The sequence below is a fragment of the Schistocerca gregaria genome, chromosome 3, assembly GCF_023897955.1.
Source record: "Schistocerca gregaria isolate iqSchGreg1 chromosome 3, iqSchGreg1.2, whole genome shotgun sequence".
Lineage (NCBI taxonomy): Eukaryota > Metazoa > Arthropoda > Insecta > Orthoptera > Acrididae > Schistocerca > Schistocerca gregaria.
Window position 1 is genome coordinate 617,288,387 of NC_064922.1, and position 15,078 is coordinate 617,303,464.

At 43.8% G+C, this 15,078-nt stretch overlaps 1 protein-coding gene across 1 annotated transcript in view; it reads left to right on the forward strand.

Moving 5' to 3' along the window:
- Positions 1–15,078, forward strand: part of LOC126353855 (NADPH--cytochrome P450 reductase) — a 178,932-nt gene that overhangs the window by 79,296 nt on the left and 84,558 nt on the right. The window contains exon 2 of the mRNA XM_050003021.1: positions 13,598–13,783. Within this exon, the coding sequence (XP_049858978.1) occupies positions 13,599–13,783 (185 nt within the window). The 5' untranslated portion in view covers position 13,598. The remainder of the gene's footprint in view (positions 1–13,597; positions 13,784–15,078) is intronic.

The following is a 15,078-nucleotide window of genomic DNA, read 5'->3' on the forward strand; positions in this document are numbered from 1 at the left end:
CCGCAGTCTAAGCTGCCGGTGCTCTGCAATGTAAATTCGCGGTGGGTGGAGTTGCGCAGGCAGAGACAGTCAGTACTAGATTCCTTGTAGAATGGTCTTCTACACATACTGAACACTAGCGACTCCTGTGCCATCTCTACCGCCGAAATGCGTGGTTGTGGACGGAGCGGTGCTGACTTTCTCCTTATCCTATTTCACTAGAGAAAGAGTATACGAGCAGATAGCCTCTCCCAATCCCTCCCGATCCTGTTAATTAGTGTAAGCAGTAATGTAATTTCAACAGATTAGCTTATAATACTATCACAGTCATCGGAAGTGGCAGTGTCTCGCAATCACAGATTTGTTGGGCTGTTGTAAGCGTGTGTACCTTGAATGTTCCACACAACGGTCTTCCTCATGGTCCGACCGATATGTATCAAGCTCCACAGCAATTAAAGTTATCTCTTAGGCACACCTGCTCTGCACAGACATACAGTATCTTTCACGGGCTGGAAAGAGCCCTGATCTTATGAGGTGGGAAAACACACCTTACAACACTGTTGCCTGGGCGGTGTGGCCGAGCGGTTCTAGTCGTTCCAGTCTGGAACCGCGCGACCGCTATGTTCGCAGGTTTGAATCCTGCCTCGGGTGTGATGTCCTCAGATCAGTTAGGTTTAAGTAGTTCTAAGTTCTAGGGGACTGATAACCATAGCTGTTAAGTCCCATAGTGCTCAGAGCCATTTTTTTCCAGAGAAAATACCTTATAATAATTCCGAATTTTACAACAACTGACAACAGCAAAAATTATCGCACAATCGGCTTAACAACTCGTACATCCAAGTTGGTGTCAAGAAAAATATACAGAAAAATGGAAAAGAAAATTGAGGATGTGTTGGATGAGGGGTCAGTTTCCTTTTAGGAAAGGTAAAGGCACCAAGAGAGTGAATTGAAGAAATGCTAGAGTGATAAGAAGTAACAGGAACGAGAACTGCGAGAATCTTAGCATCAGGATTTATAGTCACGAAGTAGATGAAGTTAAGGAATTCTGCTACCTAGGCGGCAAAATAACCAGTGATGGACGGAGCAAGGAGGAGAAGAGAATCAACGTGTGAGGTGTGGTGCTACAGAAGAACATTGAAAATTAGATGAACTGATCAGGTAAGCAATCAGGAGGTTCTTTGTAGTATCGTCGAGGAAAGGAATATACGGAGAACTCTGACAAGAAGATGGAACAAGATGGTAGGACTCCTGTTAAGACATGAGGGAATAACTTCCAACAGCTCCCTCTAGTACCATGGAAGTAAAAGCTATAAAGGAAGACAGAGATTTCGAATACATACAGCAAACAGAGGACGCAGGTTGTAAGTGGTACTCTTGATATGAAGAGGTTGGCACAAGAAAGGAATTCTTGGCGAGCCGCATCAAACCAGTCAGACTACTGGTGATTAAAAAAAAATTCTTTTTTACTGTTGTTGAATTATATGCTAATGTATTGTACAAAATTTCACTACCTCTGTGCAATAGTGGCCTAAGTATATGTTGAATGAATAAGTAAACTCATGGTTCCCTGTGTTAAAAACATGCACCTCACCGACGATAATGTAAATAATGGCCATGATGTTCACTTGCTTACCTTCTTGACTTGTTGAATATGTTTGTTTTTATAATACTGGCTTTCGCGTTGTACACTAGATCTCGTCCTTAGATTTACGATTTATCAGCTGTGGAGCCCTTAGTAAAAAATTCGTGCGCTATCGGAAACGTATCAGCGACATATAGTTTCAGTGGTAACCAGAATCGACGGCACACTTTTTGAATGTTTGGTTAATAGCGCCGAAATCACGTGGAAACCTTTTTTTTCTACATACATATCTGTTCAATGTTTTCTCTCGTACGACTGTTATAATCCTCACGTTTCATTTTTCTTTTGAAACACGTACTGCTCGATTACAGCAACAAAACATTACCCGGGATACGGTTCTGGGTCTGCTGACGTGGTACATCAGGAAGGAACATGTCTGGAAAGGCACCAGTACCGCTGTCGTGAAAGTTGTGTTGCTACAAAGAATGCATTCGTATTACACACGCCCAGACGCTCGACGACGCTCATCCTTGTGAAGAGCACGTGTGCGGAATTAACTTGACGTACGTGCATGGCTTGAAAAGTGTTGATGAAAGCGTAGCGTCAGACCTGCACCGAAATTGCACACTTACGTAAGGTCTTACTTAATCTTTCGAATTCTTAAACACCTGTGAGCGTTGCTTTTGTTTCCAAATATTTTTCTTCTTCACTTACGCGCATATTCCGCAAGCCACCAAGTAACAACACAGAGCGTACTTTGTAGCAGTACTAGACATTTCGGCCCCTATTTATTCGCGCAGGGGCTCAGCGAAAGTGCCTATATACCTCGGTACACAAATTATGTGGGAAAAGCAACGCAACCAGTGCACAATTTTCCTGGAGTCCTTGTTCCCTTGATTTACCCAATAGGGTTGCGTGAGAATGTCACCTTTCTTTCTAATTTTCATGCAGGCTTTCTACCACTGGAGGGTTGCGAGCTCTAATCTTGGTGCTCACTTCTGATGTCGAACTTAGGTTGACTAGATAATAAAGTCCTAGCATTAAAAAATTTATTTGGAATATTTGTTTTAGGAGTTAGAAGAACACGTTTTGCAAAATCTTAATTATTAGCACACAAACAACATTAAACTTGTAATTATTCATTTTTAAGAATAATAAAAATGTTTACAGAAAATCTAGTTTCCAAACTTTAGTATTCGCAAAAACCTTAACAATGTCACTAATTTCGCGCTATTTAAAGAAAGGTCCGGTTAAACATTTGAGTTTAATTTGTTTAGAAGCCTGTCATTCAATAAAACTGATCTGTCGCTTATGTTTATGTATATAGTAAAACTAGTAATAAGCTGTGAGTATAAATTCATACTCTCAGAAATAAAATATACGTCATCGGCCTGGAATTGCATTCGCTGGAGTAGAATTGTCGGCAACGACATGTCTGGAAACGCCCCGGACAGCGGTGGGGTACCAACCTGTTACCCGCCATGCGACGCGGCAATCAGGAGTGATGGTGTGGGGTGCCATTTCAATTCATGTCAGGACTCCTTTGGTTGCCATCCTTGGCACGCTTACGGCACAGCTGTACGTCGACGTTATTCTATGCCCCGTTTTCTTGCCCTTCGTGGAAAGCCATCTTGGGCTTACATTTCGGCTTGATAATGACGAACCGCACGTGGCGATTTTCTACTGCTTGGCTTGAGCTTGCCGAACCTTACTTGGCTATCAAGAACGCCGGATCTCTACCCAGTGGAGAACGTTTGGCACATTATGGTTAGAGCCCTCCAAACGTCTCGGGATTCTGACGACCTAACGCACAAAATAGACAGAATCCCTCAGGAGGACATCCAGTAACTCTGCCAATCAATGCCAAGCCGAATAATTGCTTGCATAAGGGCCAGAGGTGGACCAATGCATTATCGACTTGCTCAATTTTGAAGCTCCATCTATTGAATAAATGATTCATTTTTCTGAAAGTATAATCATTCGTGTGTCTATAAATGTACATCCCATTCGGATAGTTGCTTTGTGCTCCGTCGATCCTTTCCTCCTCGGAGTGTAACTGGCTCTATGACGGATCGTGCGCTCCGCGGTCACCGCCTCTGGATTCACATTTAAGTTCTTTTAATTTGGGAAACAAGTCTACACACACACACATTCCTCGCAAGTGACCATACGGCGAATGAGCGAGTGTATCTCGCACCATTGCTTGTCGGTTCCCCTCCTCTACCACTAGTAAATGAAGGGAGGAAAAAAAGACACACGTATATACACACACGCTTCGGCATTAGCCATGATTACTCTTATCGGCTTTTGCGGTCCGTACGCGAGATACTTACTGGTGGCAGTAATTTCGTTCCGTTCTGTACTCTGTCGTAAATGATGGATCTCCAAACTTCGTCATAAATGTTTTTTTTTTTATTTTTAAAAAGGACATTACTTTCGCTACGCTACTGGGAAACCCATTGGTGTTCGCGAAGCATCTCCGTGGTATCTGGTTGTTGGTTGGACTTGTCGATAACAAATTTTGCAGCACTCCTCCGAACTGCTTTGAAGTCTTTCTTAAAGCTACCTGATGGGATCCCAAACACTCTAGAAGTATTCAAGAATAAGTGTCACAAGTGTTTAGTTTGCTGTCTTCTTTACAGATGACCTACACTTTCCTAAGATTCTCCCAACAAATCAAAGTCTACAATTCGCCATCCCTACAACCGGCTCTACACGCTAGTTTCATTTTATGTTGCTTTCCAACGTTACGCCTGGATATTCAGTCGACGTGACTGTGTTAAGCGGCACACCATTACTGTTGTATCCGAACGGTAAAAGATTGTTTCTCCAATCATCTGCATTAAGATCAATTTTTCCATATTTAGATCAGTATGCCATTCATTGTCCCAAATACAAATAGTGAACTTCCAATAGCTGTTCGTAACACACTAGAGGAGGAGAGGATTAGGAGTAGCACTGTATCCAAGCCGGCCGGTGTGGCCATGCGGTTCTAGACGCTAGACCGCCACGGTCGCTGGTTCGAATCCTGCCTCGGGCATGGATGTGTGTGATGTCCTTAGGTTAGTTAGGTTTAAGTAGTTCTAAGTTCTAGGGGACTGATGACCGTAGATGTTAAGTCCCATAGAGCTCAGAGCCATTTGAACCATTTTGAACTAGATCCAACAGCGAAGAACATGTCTCACTATCTGTTAACATGCCCCCCTCCCCCCCCTCTCTGTCTCTCTCTCTCTCTCTCTCTCTCTCTCTCTCTCTCTCTCTCTCTCTCTCTCTCAGTGTGTGAGACGCGCGCGCATAGCATCAAAACTGTATAGACCAAAGGTATAACTAAGTTGATACAATTAGTTTAACATTGTTGCGACAGCTCTTAAAACGTCTGCTTCTCAAGACATGTGTATTGCCTTCCTTTATTCATCTTGTAGAAAACTAAAATGCCCTGGCATTTTTGTGCTTGTTTTCATATTGTCTAGAGTGTAGTCAAAATGGTCAGAAAATCTTGCAGGATGAAGGTTTAAAATATCTAGGGCGTGTTGGGCAAATAAGGTAGCTTATCTAACATACATTAAATAACGTAACACGGTGTTTTGTTGAAATGTGCCCATCACACTCCATCGACACTGATGGTTTTAGAACATGTTATCCACCGGGACTTCTTTCGCCGAACACACAGAAGAATAACAGTTAACTCTTCTTCCCTGCATTAAAATACGTGCGTACTGTGATAAATCTGGGGTCGCTTCTAGAACCATTATTTATTTTAATTCACTTTTCACATTCGGTCGTACCTTGTATATGCGATGAATGCTTGGTAGATTTATAATTAGAGTTTGAACGCTAAAACCTTAAGCTTTTTGATGACCGCCGCACAAAATTACATTCTGACCTTCATTTGTGAAGAATCGTTAGTTAACAGTGAGAGGCTCGGACGAAACACTCTTTACGGTCATCTCTCTAATCAATATACGGAGCAGTAGGAAACCTAGAAAAACGGAAAATAACTGATCACCTGCGTTCACTAGTCCGCCTCGGTAGCTGTGTGGTCAGCGTGGCTGTCATACGGAGGACCCGGGTTCAACACCCGGTACTGCCAGAAGTTTTTCCTTAGAGGGAGGACCTGAACGGGGTCTGCTCAACCTCGTCATGCCAAATGAAGATCTACTTGAATGAGAAACAGCAGCTACAAGATCTAGAAAGCGAACAACGGCCATTGGAGCTGTGTGCTGATCCCACGCACATCCATACCGCATCCAAATGACTCCATTGGCAGAGGATGACACTGCGGTCGGTCGGTCCCGATTGACCTGCCTGTGACCATAATGGCGGAGAGTGTGAAGCGAGTGCAAATAAATCAAATTAGCAAAATCTGTCTGCCTCTACATTCTGGGAGCCCTCTTCGCTATTAGTTGACGTTTACTGGAGAACTTTCACTGCATCCTAGGCAAAGAAATGGACAGATAAGATGGAGGATGTGGGTTTTAGTCAGACTCTAGAATACTGTTTAAGGTTTATCGATTTAGAAAACTCACTTAATACCAATGCCATGTAAGCTGACCACGGACGGTATGACCACTTCTTGACTAAAGACGGATACTCTTCCACGGCTGTACGCCCGCACAATTTCTCTTTCTACTTCATAACATTCGCATTACCACCCCCAAAATTCTGCTTAGGTTACTCACGTATTCGTGATTTCCCTCCATATCTTTTCTTCACGCACTTCTCTGCATTGGTCGTCGGACCAAACGATTTTTTTCTGGCTTCGCAGTTAACGCCAAGCACCGAGCTTCAGAAATGTCTATAAATCTTGTGTGTCAGTCGCATTGTGAAATTACTTCAAAATGCGGCAGTTAGTTTTCGAAAGACAAATTATTTATGCTCCTGTCTTCTTTCACAATTCTTCCGTCTATCCCGTCTATCGTTTTCAGTTGTCCTAAATCCACGAATTCCTGGGTTAATTCACCACCATAATTGCTAATCTAAAGTTTACCTTCGAGCGTGCTGCCTAAGCTGAACTTACTTTACGTATTCAAGTTCTAGACTCATGCGAGCTTAACAAAATCTAAGATTATCACGAAAGAAAGAGCTCGTGTTTCCATTTCACAAACATCCGCCAGAAGTATTAAAGACCTTGGCGCTTTTGTAATAGCTAGTCGCCTTATTAGCCAGCAGCATACAAGGTTTCTCTACCAGAGAGCTCTGTCCTGAATTTCTAGAAAAACACCACTTTGCCTCCGCCGTAAAGCAACGGCATGCGCTCGCCGGCGCGCCGAGAGGTAAGGTATGACGCACGAAAACTAGCCTTCACTGTGGTATTACCAAATCGTGAAACACGTTCATGTGTTTCGTGTCGCGGGAAATAAATCTAGCTAATTATCACGGATGTTTTTTTTCGTTATGTTAACTGCTGTCGAAGATATAACAACCCGAAGATTCAAACGAGAGAGAGAGAGAGAGAGAGAGAGAGAGAGAGAGAGAGAGAGAGAGAGAGAGAATTGTTTGCAAAGCCATCTTCCTCAGCAGCTCAGCTGTTAATATTAGTTATTGGTTTTTCCGGGCAGTTCAAGAGAATTTTACACCAGGCACGTTTCGCTCTTACTTATAAAGAACCTTCCGTGGTTATTATGCAAATTTGATACATATGTTTGTACATTTTCGGTTTTTTTTTCAGATTAAAAACAGCGTTTTATTTATAAAGTTGCAGTGCAGATTACGTCGGTGATTCCTTCCAAATTCTACTAACCACTGCGTTTTCCCTCCTTGTTAGCAGCGGTAGATGTCGAAAGACTTGGTTTCACTTATGTACTTGGCATAATGATTAATGTCGAAAGACGTCGCTGCTAACAAGGAAAGTAGAAGCATTGGTTTGGAGAATAAGTAAAGAAACACTGTAAGTATTTTTCTCACCAACAAATCGCTCTTTTTAATTTAAAACAACCAAAAATGTGCAAGCATATGCATCCAGTTTGCAGAATAACCACGGAAGATGATTTATAAATAAAAGCGAAACTCATCTGATGACTTCAAATTCTCCTTAATTAAATTGCAGTAAGCTCAAAACGGAAAAAAACAATAATAACTGAAGAAAAGTAGACTTTTAACCTCCATTGTTATGTAAACAAATGGGAGTGAAACTTTTACTGCTCCTGGAGTTTTGACCTTCAACTTACACTTTTCCCCACCTTATTTAGCGAGAAATTTCGCTGCAGCAGGGGCGCCGGGTGGGGGTGAGGGGGAGGGTGAACCGTGCTACCGTTCGGGGGGGGGGGGGGGGGGCAAAATACTAAATTTTGATGAAGTTCCACAAGGACAAATTAATCCAGACAAAGTTTTGTAAAATGAAGTGTGAGAATAAGCTGGAAATACCAATATTGTCTACTGTATGGTGAAACACATGACAAAGGAAACGCTATTGTTGGTCACCTTGCTTGCGTCTTTCAAAACAGCAAGGATTGCCATCGAGCGAGGTGGCGCAGTGGTTAGCACACTGGACTCGCATTCGGGAGGACGACGGTTCAATCCAGTCTCCGGCCATCCTGATTTAGGTTTTCCGTGATTTCCCTAAATCGTTTCAGGCAAATGCCGGGATGGTTCCTTTGAATGGGCACGGCCGATTTCCTTCCCTAACCCGAGCTTTCGCTCCGTCTCTAATGACCTCGTTGTCGACGAGACGTTACACACTATTCACCACCACCACCACCACCACCACCACCACCACCAAGGTGCCAATACGTACGTCAGCTTGAAAGCCCCTACAGAAGCGAAAAATTTGATAATGAAGAAACAAAGGTAAATGTCAGCATATGAGGGCCTAACAATTCCTTAAATACTCAGAGTATCGCTGAGAAAAACACTTTGTAATAAGGAATAAGTACATACAATGGTCTTTTGAATCCAAACGTTGTGATTAAGCGGCGTTTACATATGGGGAAAAAGGTATAGCATCCTTCCACCACTACCTCGCCTTTGGATCTGCCATTAATACCATTTACATTGCTCCTCTTCTTGCCACGGTCCTCCAAATAATTTTTTCTTCTTTGAGACTTCCTGGCAGATTAAAACTGTGCGCCAGAGCGCGACTCTAACTCGGGACCTTTGCCTTTCGCGGAGAAGAGCTCTGCCGATTGAGCTACTCAAGAACGACTCACAACACAGCTTAAATTCTGCCAGTATCTCGTCTCCTACCTTACAAACTCACGACAGGTCCTCGAAGCTTTGCTTCCACTAGTACCTTCCAAACTCCACAGAAGCTCTTCTGCGAAACTTGCAAGGCTAGAACTCCTTGAAGAAAGGATGTTGCGGAGGCATGGCTTAGCCACAGCCTGTAATTTTTTAATCTGCCAAGAAGTATCATATCAGCTCATACACCGGTGCAAAGTGAAAATTTCTTTTTGGAAACATCCCCCGGACAGTGGCTAAGGCGTATCTATGCAATATCCTTTCTTCCAGGAGTGGTAGTCTCTAAAGTTTCACAGGAGAACTTTTGTGACGTTTGGAAGGAACTAGTGGAAGCAAAGCTGCGAGGACGGGTCGTGAGTCGTCCTTGCGCAGCTCAGTCGATAGAGCACTTACGCCTGAATGACATTTTGAGAGAGACTGATTGTCTTAAGATGCAAGGAGAGGCCAGACCGAGGGAGGGGCGCCTGAAAATTCTGCAAGGAGAGGCAAAATCGCTGGAGTCGCCCCTGCGCTGTAGGCTTCAGCAATCTCTCTAGAGTGCCAGTAATAAATATTGAGTACTAGAACAACACAAGAGATCATTCCATATCTTCGTAAATAATACAGTTAACTACACAATAAAATTCTTTTTCTTTGCGTACTAGTCGTATTGTTTCCATAGTTTGATCCATCTGTAAAATATTACTTCTGTCTACATTGCGAGCCGCACCCTTACGTCGGTGGAAAGGTGTGTGTACTGTTTTGTAGCGAAGTTTGGAGGTCAGAAGCTAAGTAAATACCGGCACCTTAGTTATCGTGAAGCTATCATCGGTCAGAAAGATCATCCGCTGTCACAACAAGTTGCTTGAACCTGTGCGGTTTTAGGGCCACTTCTTTGACACTCTTAAAATGCCCAACTTGTTGGAGTCATATTTCAACTGTTTCCCCTTACGTATTCTCGCACTGTCCAGGAGGAGCGGTTTTTATAGCTGTCCGCCCAATTCTCCAGGCATTGCGTTCTCGCCTCACGCTAATGTCCTGGAGTCTCTTGTTTCTCAATGCATTTATGATCCTCTTTTTTGACTTCCCGTCACACCACTCGTCTTCTAGTCAGCTGCCTGGTCGTAATACAAAGACAACAAGTTTGCTCTTTTCCTTACTGGCTGTCCGTCGGGGCCCGTGAGAATTACGACCCCCTCCACCCCACCCCACCCCACCTCGCAACGAGCATGTGACGTCACAACAGTCGCCTTATCCGCCATACCCATGGAGGTAAAAATAAGTGGAACTGTCATGGCGTCACAAACCTGAAGCCAACCCAAGCGAAGATCCGCCATGTTAGCTACTCCAAAACATTCGCTTCTGGTGGTTTGATTCCGTGTAGTCGTAAGTGTTTTGATAAATCGCTCTGATTGTAGTCTAAAGTTTAAACAAATCGCATTTCATTCGTAAGTGGACTTATTTAAGCGCTATTTTCGTATATATACTGGAAATTCTGATGCACTGTAAAGTTCTACAGTATGGTTTTATTTCTGCGATTTGACTTTAGATTTCCTATCAATCCAATGCGAAGAGCTCTCTGGAGGTGAGCAATACACTTGGCTTTCATTGTTTGGTTATTCCCAAGTAACTAAAAAGTCCTGGAAAAAAATATCCTCGGAATGGGGGCTAATGTTTTAAAATTCGATAATTTGATATAAAAATAATGTAACTACATGTAGTTAATTAATCTTCAATAAAATGTGTGGAACACCTGTTACAGTGGTTAAATTATAAGCACTTACAGGGTTACATATTTGTTAAAGCAAAGTTCACTATGTCCAGGCTATTTAGATCATTATGGTTCAAGTGGCTCTGAGCACTATGGTACTTAACATCTGAGGTCATCCGTCCCCTAGAACTTAGAACTCCTCAAATCTAACTAACCTAACGACATCACACACACCCATGGCCGTAACGGTCGCGCGGTTCCAGACAGTAGCGCCTAGAACCGCTCGGCCACTCCGGCCGGCTTAGATCATTACATTAATCACTGTGTTGTCGTGTTACCCTGTAAATTACTGTTATTTTCCACACTGATGTCACTTGGTAGGTACAATTTAAAAACCAAGCAGATGGACAAACTACAATGGACCTGACAATCTTAAATTCCGATCTTTTCCTCCGTAATTTAACGAATCTTTCACTTTGTTGACGTGTCATTTGGCTTGTTTATATCATCCCTGCATACATCTATGGGACACCAAAGGAAATAAGGTAAGTTTCTTGCAAACTTGTATAGCCTATTTAAAATTTGCATTTGACTTGAAAATGCAACGAATACAAATCGGTTCCTCCAAACTATCAATTATTGTTTTTGGAGTTGTGGCTTTATGAATTATCGACACAAACACAATGAAAGTGGATAGAAATGGATAACGAAAGCACGATTTTCTAGCACATACTTCTCTTCTTGTTTATTCGAAGTGTGTAAACAAAAAGGAATTAAAATACTGAGGCTTGAAGAGTCATATTTTCGTGTCGTATTACTGTATCGAATACGCATTTAAGACCAGAAAAACGTTTGAAGTGGCGTTCCTTATGCTGTGTTGTTCACTAAAACAGTGTAACATTTACTATATAAAATAAATATCCCGTGCACACGACAGAAATAACGAAGAAGGAATTGTAAACACTCGTCTGCTAATGTTTTGGTGATCCAAGATGGCGGCAGGCCCCGGCAACTAGCTTCAAAACAACGTACAGCGTAAGTCCGTAGCGCCATCTCCCCTTATTCTACCTCCATGTCCATACCTCGCGAACACTTCGTTCCGTGCAGGGCCCACGAGAAATCAATCAGTGAAAAGATACCCATTTGTCGAGTCACTTTGTCGTGTGCTAATGAGAGCTTGCATGCATGTAAGCGCTCAGTTAAGCATTGTTAAACTCGTCTGGAGTAGATACTCGCTCGTGCTGCAGACGGCTGCTAGCACTCGTAAGATCTGTAGTGTCACGTGCTGTGACGTATGTGCCGCTGTCTGTTTTTCTTGTGGGCCTCGCATTCCATGTTACCACGCCGTAGGTCAGACTATGAGGAGGATGCCTTGAGTTCAGTCTTGTGTGTGATAGTGTCGAACCTAGTGTATTTTTCAGGATTAAGTAGCATGTGCCAGTCTGCGTGACCTGATCTTGCTCAGTGCGTGATACCAGTAGTTTTCATTGATCTGTAAACCCAGTTTTGTCGCCTCTACGATGACACCTTGTGCCATATTTCTCAGCCCATTCTCGTTCTGGCTCACCAGTAAAATGTCGTCTGCATAGGCTTTTGATTTATGATGAGATATAATTTGACGTATGCTGCTGATCTATCTGCCCGGTTGAAGCTAAATTAATCTCTTCGACCTGAAGCTAAATAATTATTCGACCAGATGTAATTTCGAAACACTCTGATACCTTTGCCTCATACAGCACTGCAGCTACAGGTCCCTATTGAGACATTACAGCCGGCCCAAGTGGCCGAATGGTTCTAGGCGCTACAGTCTGGAACCGCGCGACCGCTACGGCTGTAGGTTCGAATCCTGCCTCGGGCGTGGATGTGTGTGATGTTCTTAGGTTAGTTAGGTTTAAATAGTTCTAAGTTCTAGGGGACTGATGACCTCAGATGTTAAGTCCCATAGTGCTCAGAGCCATTTGGGACATTAGACATCCTAACCAAGAGGGAACAATAAGACTGGAAGGCTAAGAACGAAGTGCTCTGACTAGAAAGGGTATAAGACACGGATGTAGTCTTCCGCACTTACTGTTCAGTCTGTACATCGAAGAGCCAATGAAGGAAATAAACGAAAGGTTTAAGAGTAGGATTAAAATTCAGAGTGAACGGATATCAACGATAAGATTCGCTGACGACACTGCTATCTCCGTGAATGTAAAGGAGAAATCAGGATGTGTTGGGCTGAATGAAGATTCTAAAGAGTGCAGAATATGGAAAGATGAAAGTAATGAGGAGCAGAATTGACAATAGCGAGAAACTATTTATTTATTTAGCGTATGGCGCTACACACATGGTTTACACTTATTACATTATGAAATTATATGATAAAATACACTATAAAATACACGAGTGAAGGATACATATTCAGATAAAATATAATACATAAACACAATAAAAAGTAACATCACAGTAGATAATTTTGCGTTACACAAGTCCTCAAATTCTGACCTCCAAATTGGCGATCCATTCGAGACAGGGCGGTGTGGCGTTGAAGTCAGCCCGACTACCCTGGTAGGCTCTTAATTCACAGTCCTGGGCGATGTGCTGTATTGTTTTATTAGGTGCCCCACAGTCACAGCTAGGGCTGGGAAGCTTTCCCCCACTTGTGTAGATTGTGTGCACATAGTCCATCCCCTGTTTGGATTCTGTTTAGGCTTCTCCATAGCTTCCATAGTGGAAGTTCAAAGCACTTAGAGAATCTAAAAGTTAGCATCGGGGATCGTGGAGTAAAGAGTTAAGGAATTCTGCTACGCATGCAGCAAAATACTCCAATAGTGTATTTTGACCCGGGAAAAGGTATGTTTTCAACCTAGAAAAACGGTATTTTTAACCAGGAAAAGACTATTTTTTTCTCTTTGTCCACGTTACACCCCTGTGGTTGCATTTAGTATTAGGTAACGATTATTTACGATACAAATTTCTGTATTTAACTTGGATTGGCCGCACGGGATTAGGATAATTTAGGTTAAGCAGTGTGTAGGCTTAGGGATTGATGACCTTAGCAGTTAAGTCCTATAAGATTTCACACACATTTGAACATTTTAACTTGGATTGCATTTTGCCGCATAACATACAGAGGCGCCCCATGGTCGCCATCGTTATTGACGTGTCCGTGTGTGCCGGTGTTGCAGGATGGAAGCAGAGGCCGGAGGCAACGAGCTGGGTGCGCAGCCGGTGGAGGAGGAGCCGCTGCTCGGCGCCGTCGACATTCTGCTGCTGGCCGCGCTGCTGGGGCTCGCCGTCTGGTACCTGCGCAGCCGCAAGGCCAAGAAGGAGGCCCAGCTGTCCGCCTTCTCCACAAAGTCCTACACCATACAGTGAGTACACGCCAAGGCAGGCACCGGTCGTCAGTGTGTGCAGAGTGAACATCAATAAAACCGACAAACTTCAAGATCGGATACCTGGCTGGAAATGGAGGAAAAGGGTCCTGTGAACATGTCTGGAAATGTTGCCACGCTAGATGGCGCTGACGAATGACAGTTCCTCGTGTCGTGTGTTCCTTGTGTGTTGTAGGCAGTGTGATTGACGAAACGTACTGTAAGCAGCAGGATGGCCCAGTATTCGTGTCGGGAACATGCCGAGATGGTGTTTGTGTACGGCCAAGCAGATGGAAACAGCCGAGAGCATCACGGCTGTACCAAAACAAGTACCCTCACAGACCCAACCACATCACACATTTCGTGCCCTTTTCGGGCGTTTGTGTGGTCATAGGTTCTTTCAGACAGACGAACGAGCAGGGGGGCGGCGGACTTTGCGTACACTAGATTTGGATTCTACAGGTTAATGTGTCGAACCCTCCGCACAAGCTACAGGCAAGTGGCCCGTTAACGTGGTGTAAGCCAAGTACGATTATGTGTATCCTGTATGACACCTGCTACCATCTCTATCACATGCGGCGAGTGCAAGGATTATCAGAAGCAGATTTCTCTCTACGGGAAGGATTTTGTCAATGGTTTTTGCGCCAGTCCATCACAATTATAGGATTTAAGTCATCAGTCTTCTTCAGTCAGAAAGCAACCTTTGCCAGAGCTAGCATCATCAATCTGCATAATCGTCACCGTTGGGGTACAGAAGCTCCTCAGTGAATGGTTGATGCGTTTCATAAGCGTCAGTTCAGCGTCAATGCGTAGGCAGGGGTTTCTTGTCGACCACAAACTTGGCCGCTTATTATCCCACAACGCCTCGAGGGAGGATGGTGGTGGTGGTAGTTAGTGTTTAACGTCCCGTCGACAATGAGGTCATTAGAGACGGAGCGCAAGCTCGGGTTAGGGAAGGATTGGGAAGGAAATCGGCCGTGCCCTTTCAAAGGAACCATCCCGGCATTTGCCTGATCGAGGGAGGAACGTACCTAGACTTCCTGCAGAATACTCTGCCTCGGCTGCTGGAGAATGTGCCTTTTGGCAATACTGCAGGTTATGTGACTTCTTAATCACGTAGTACCACCCCGCTTCCGCATTACAGTTCGCCAGCACCTCAACATCTTCCCCCGACGTTGGATGGGACGTGGACACTCTGTAGCGTGGCTTGCCAGATCACCGGAGTCTCCCTCGATTTTTATCTCTGGGGCATCTGAAAAAGCGTTGTGGATGCTGAACCAGCTGCCGCTGTGCAG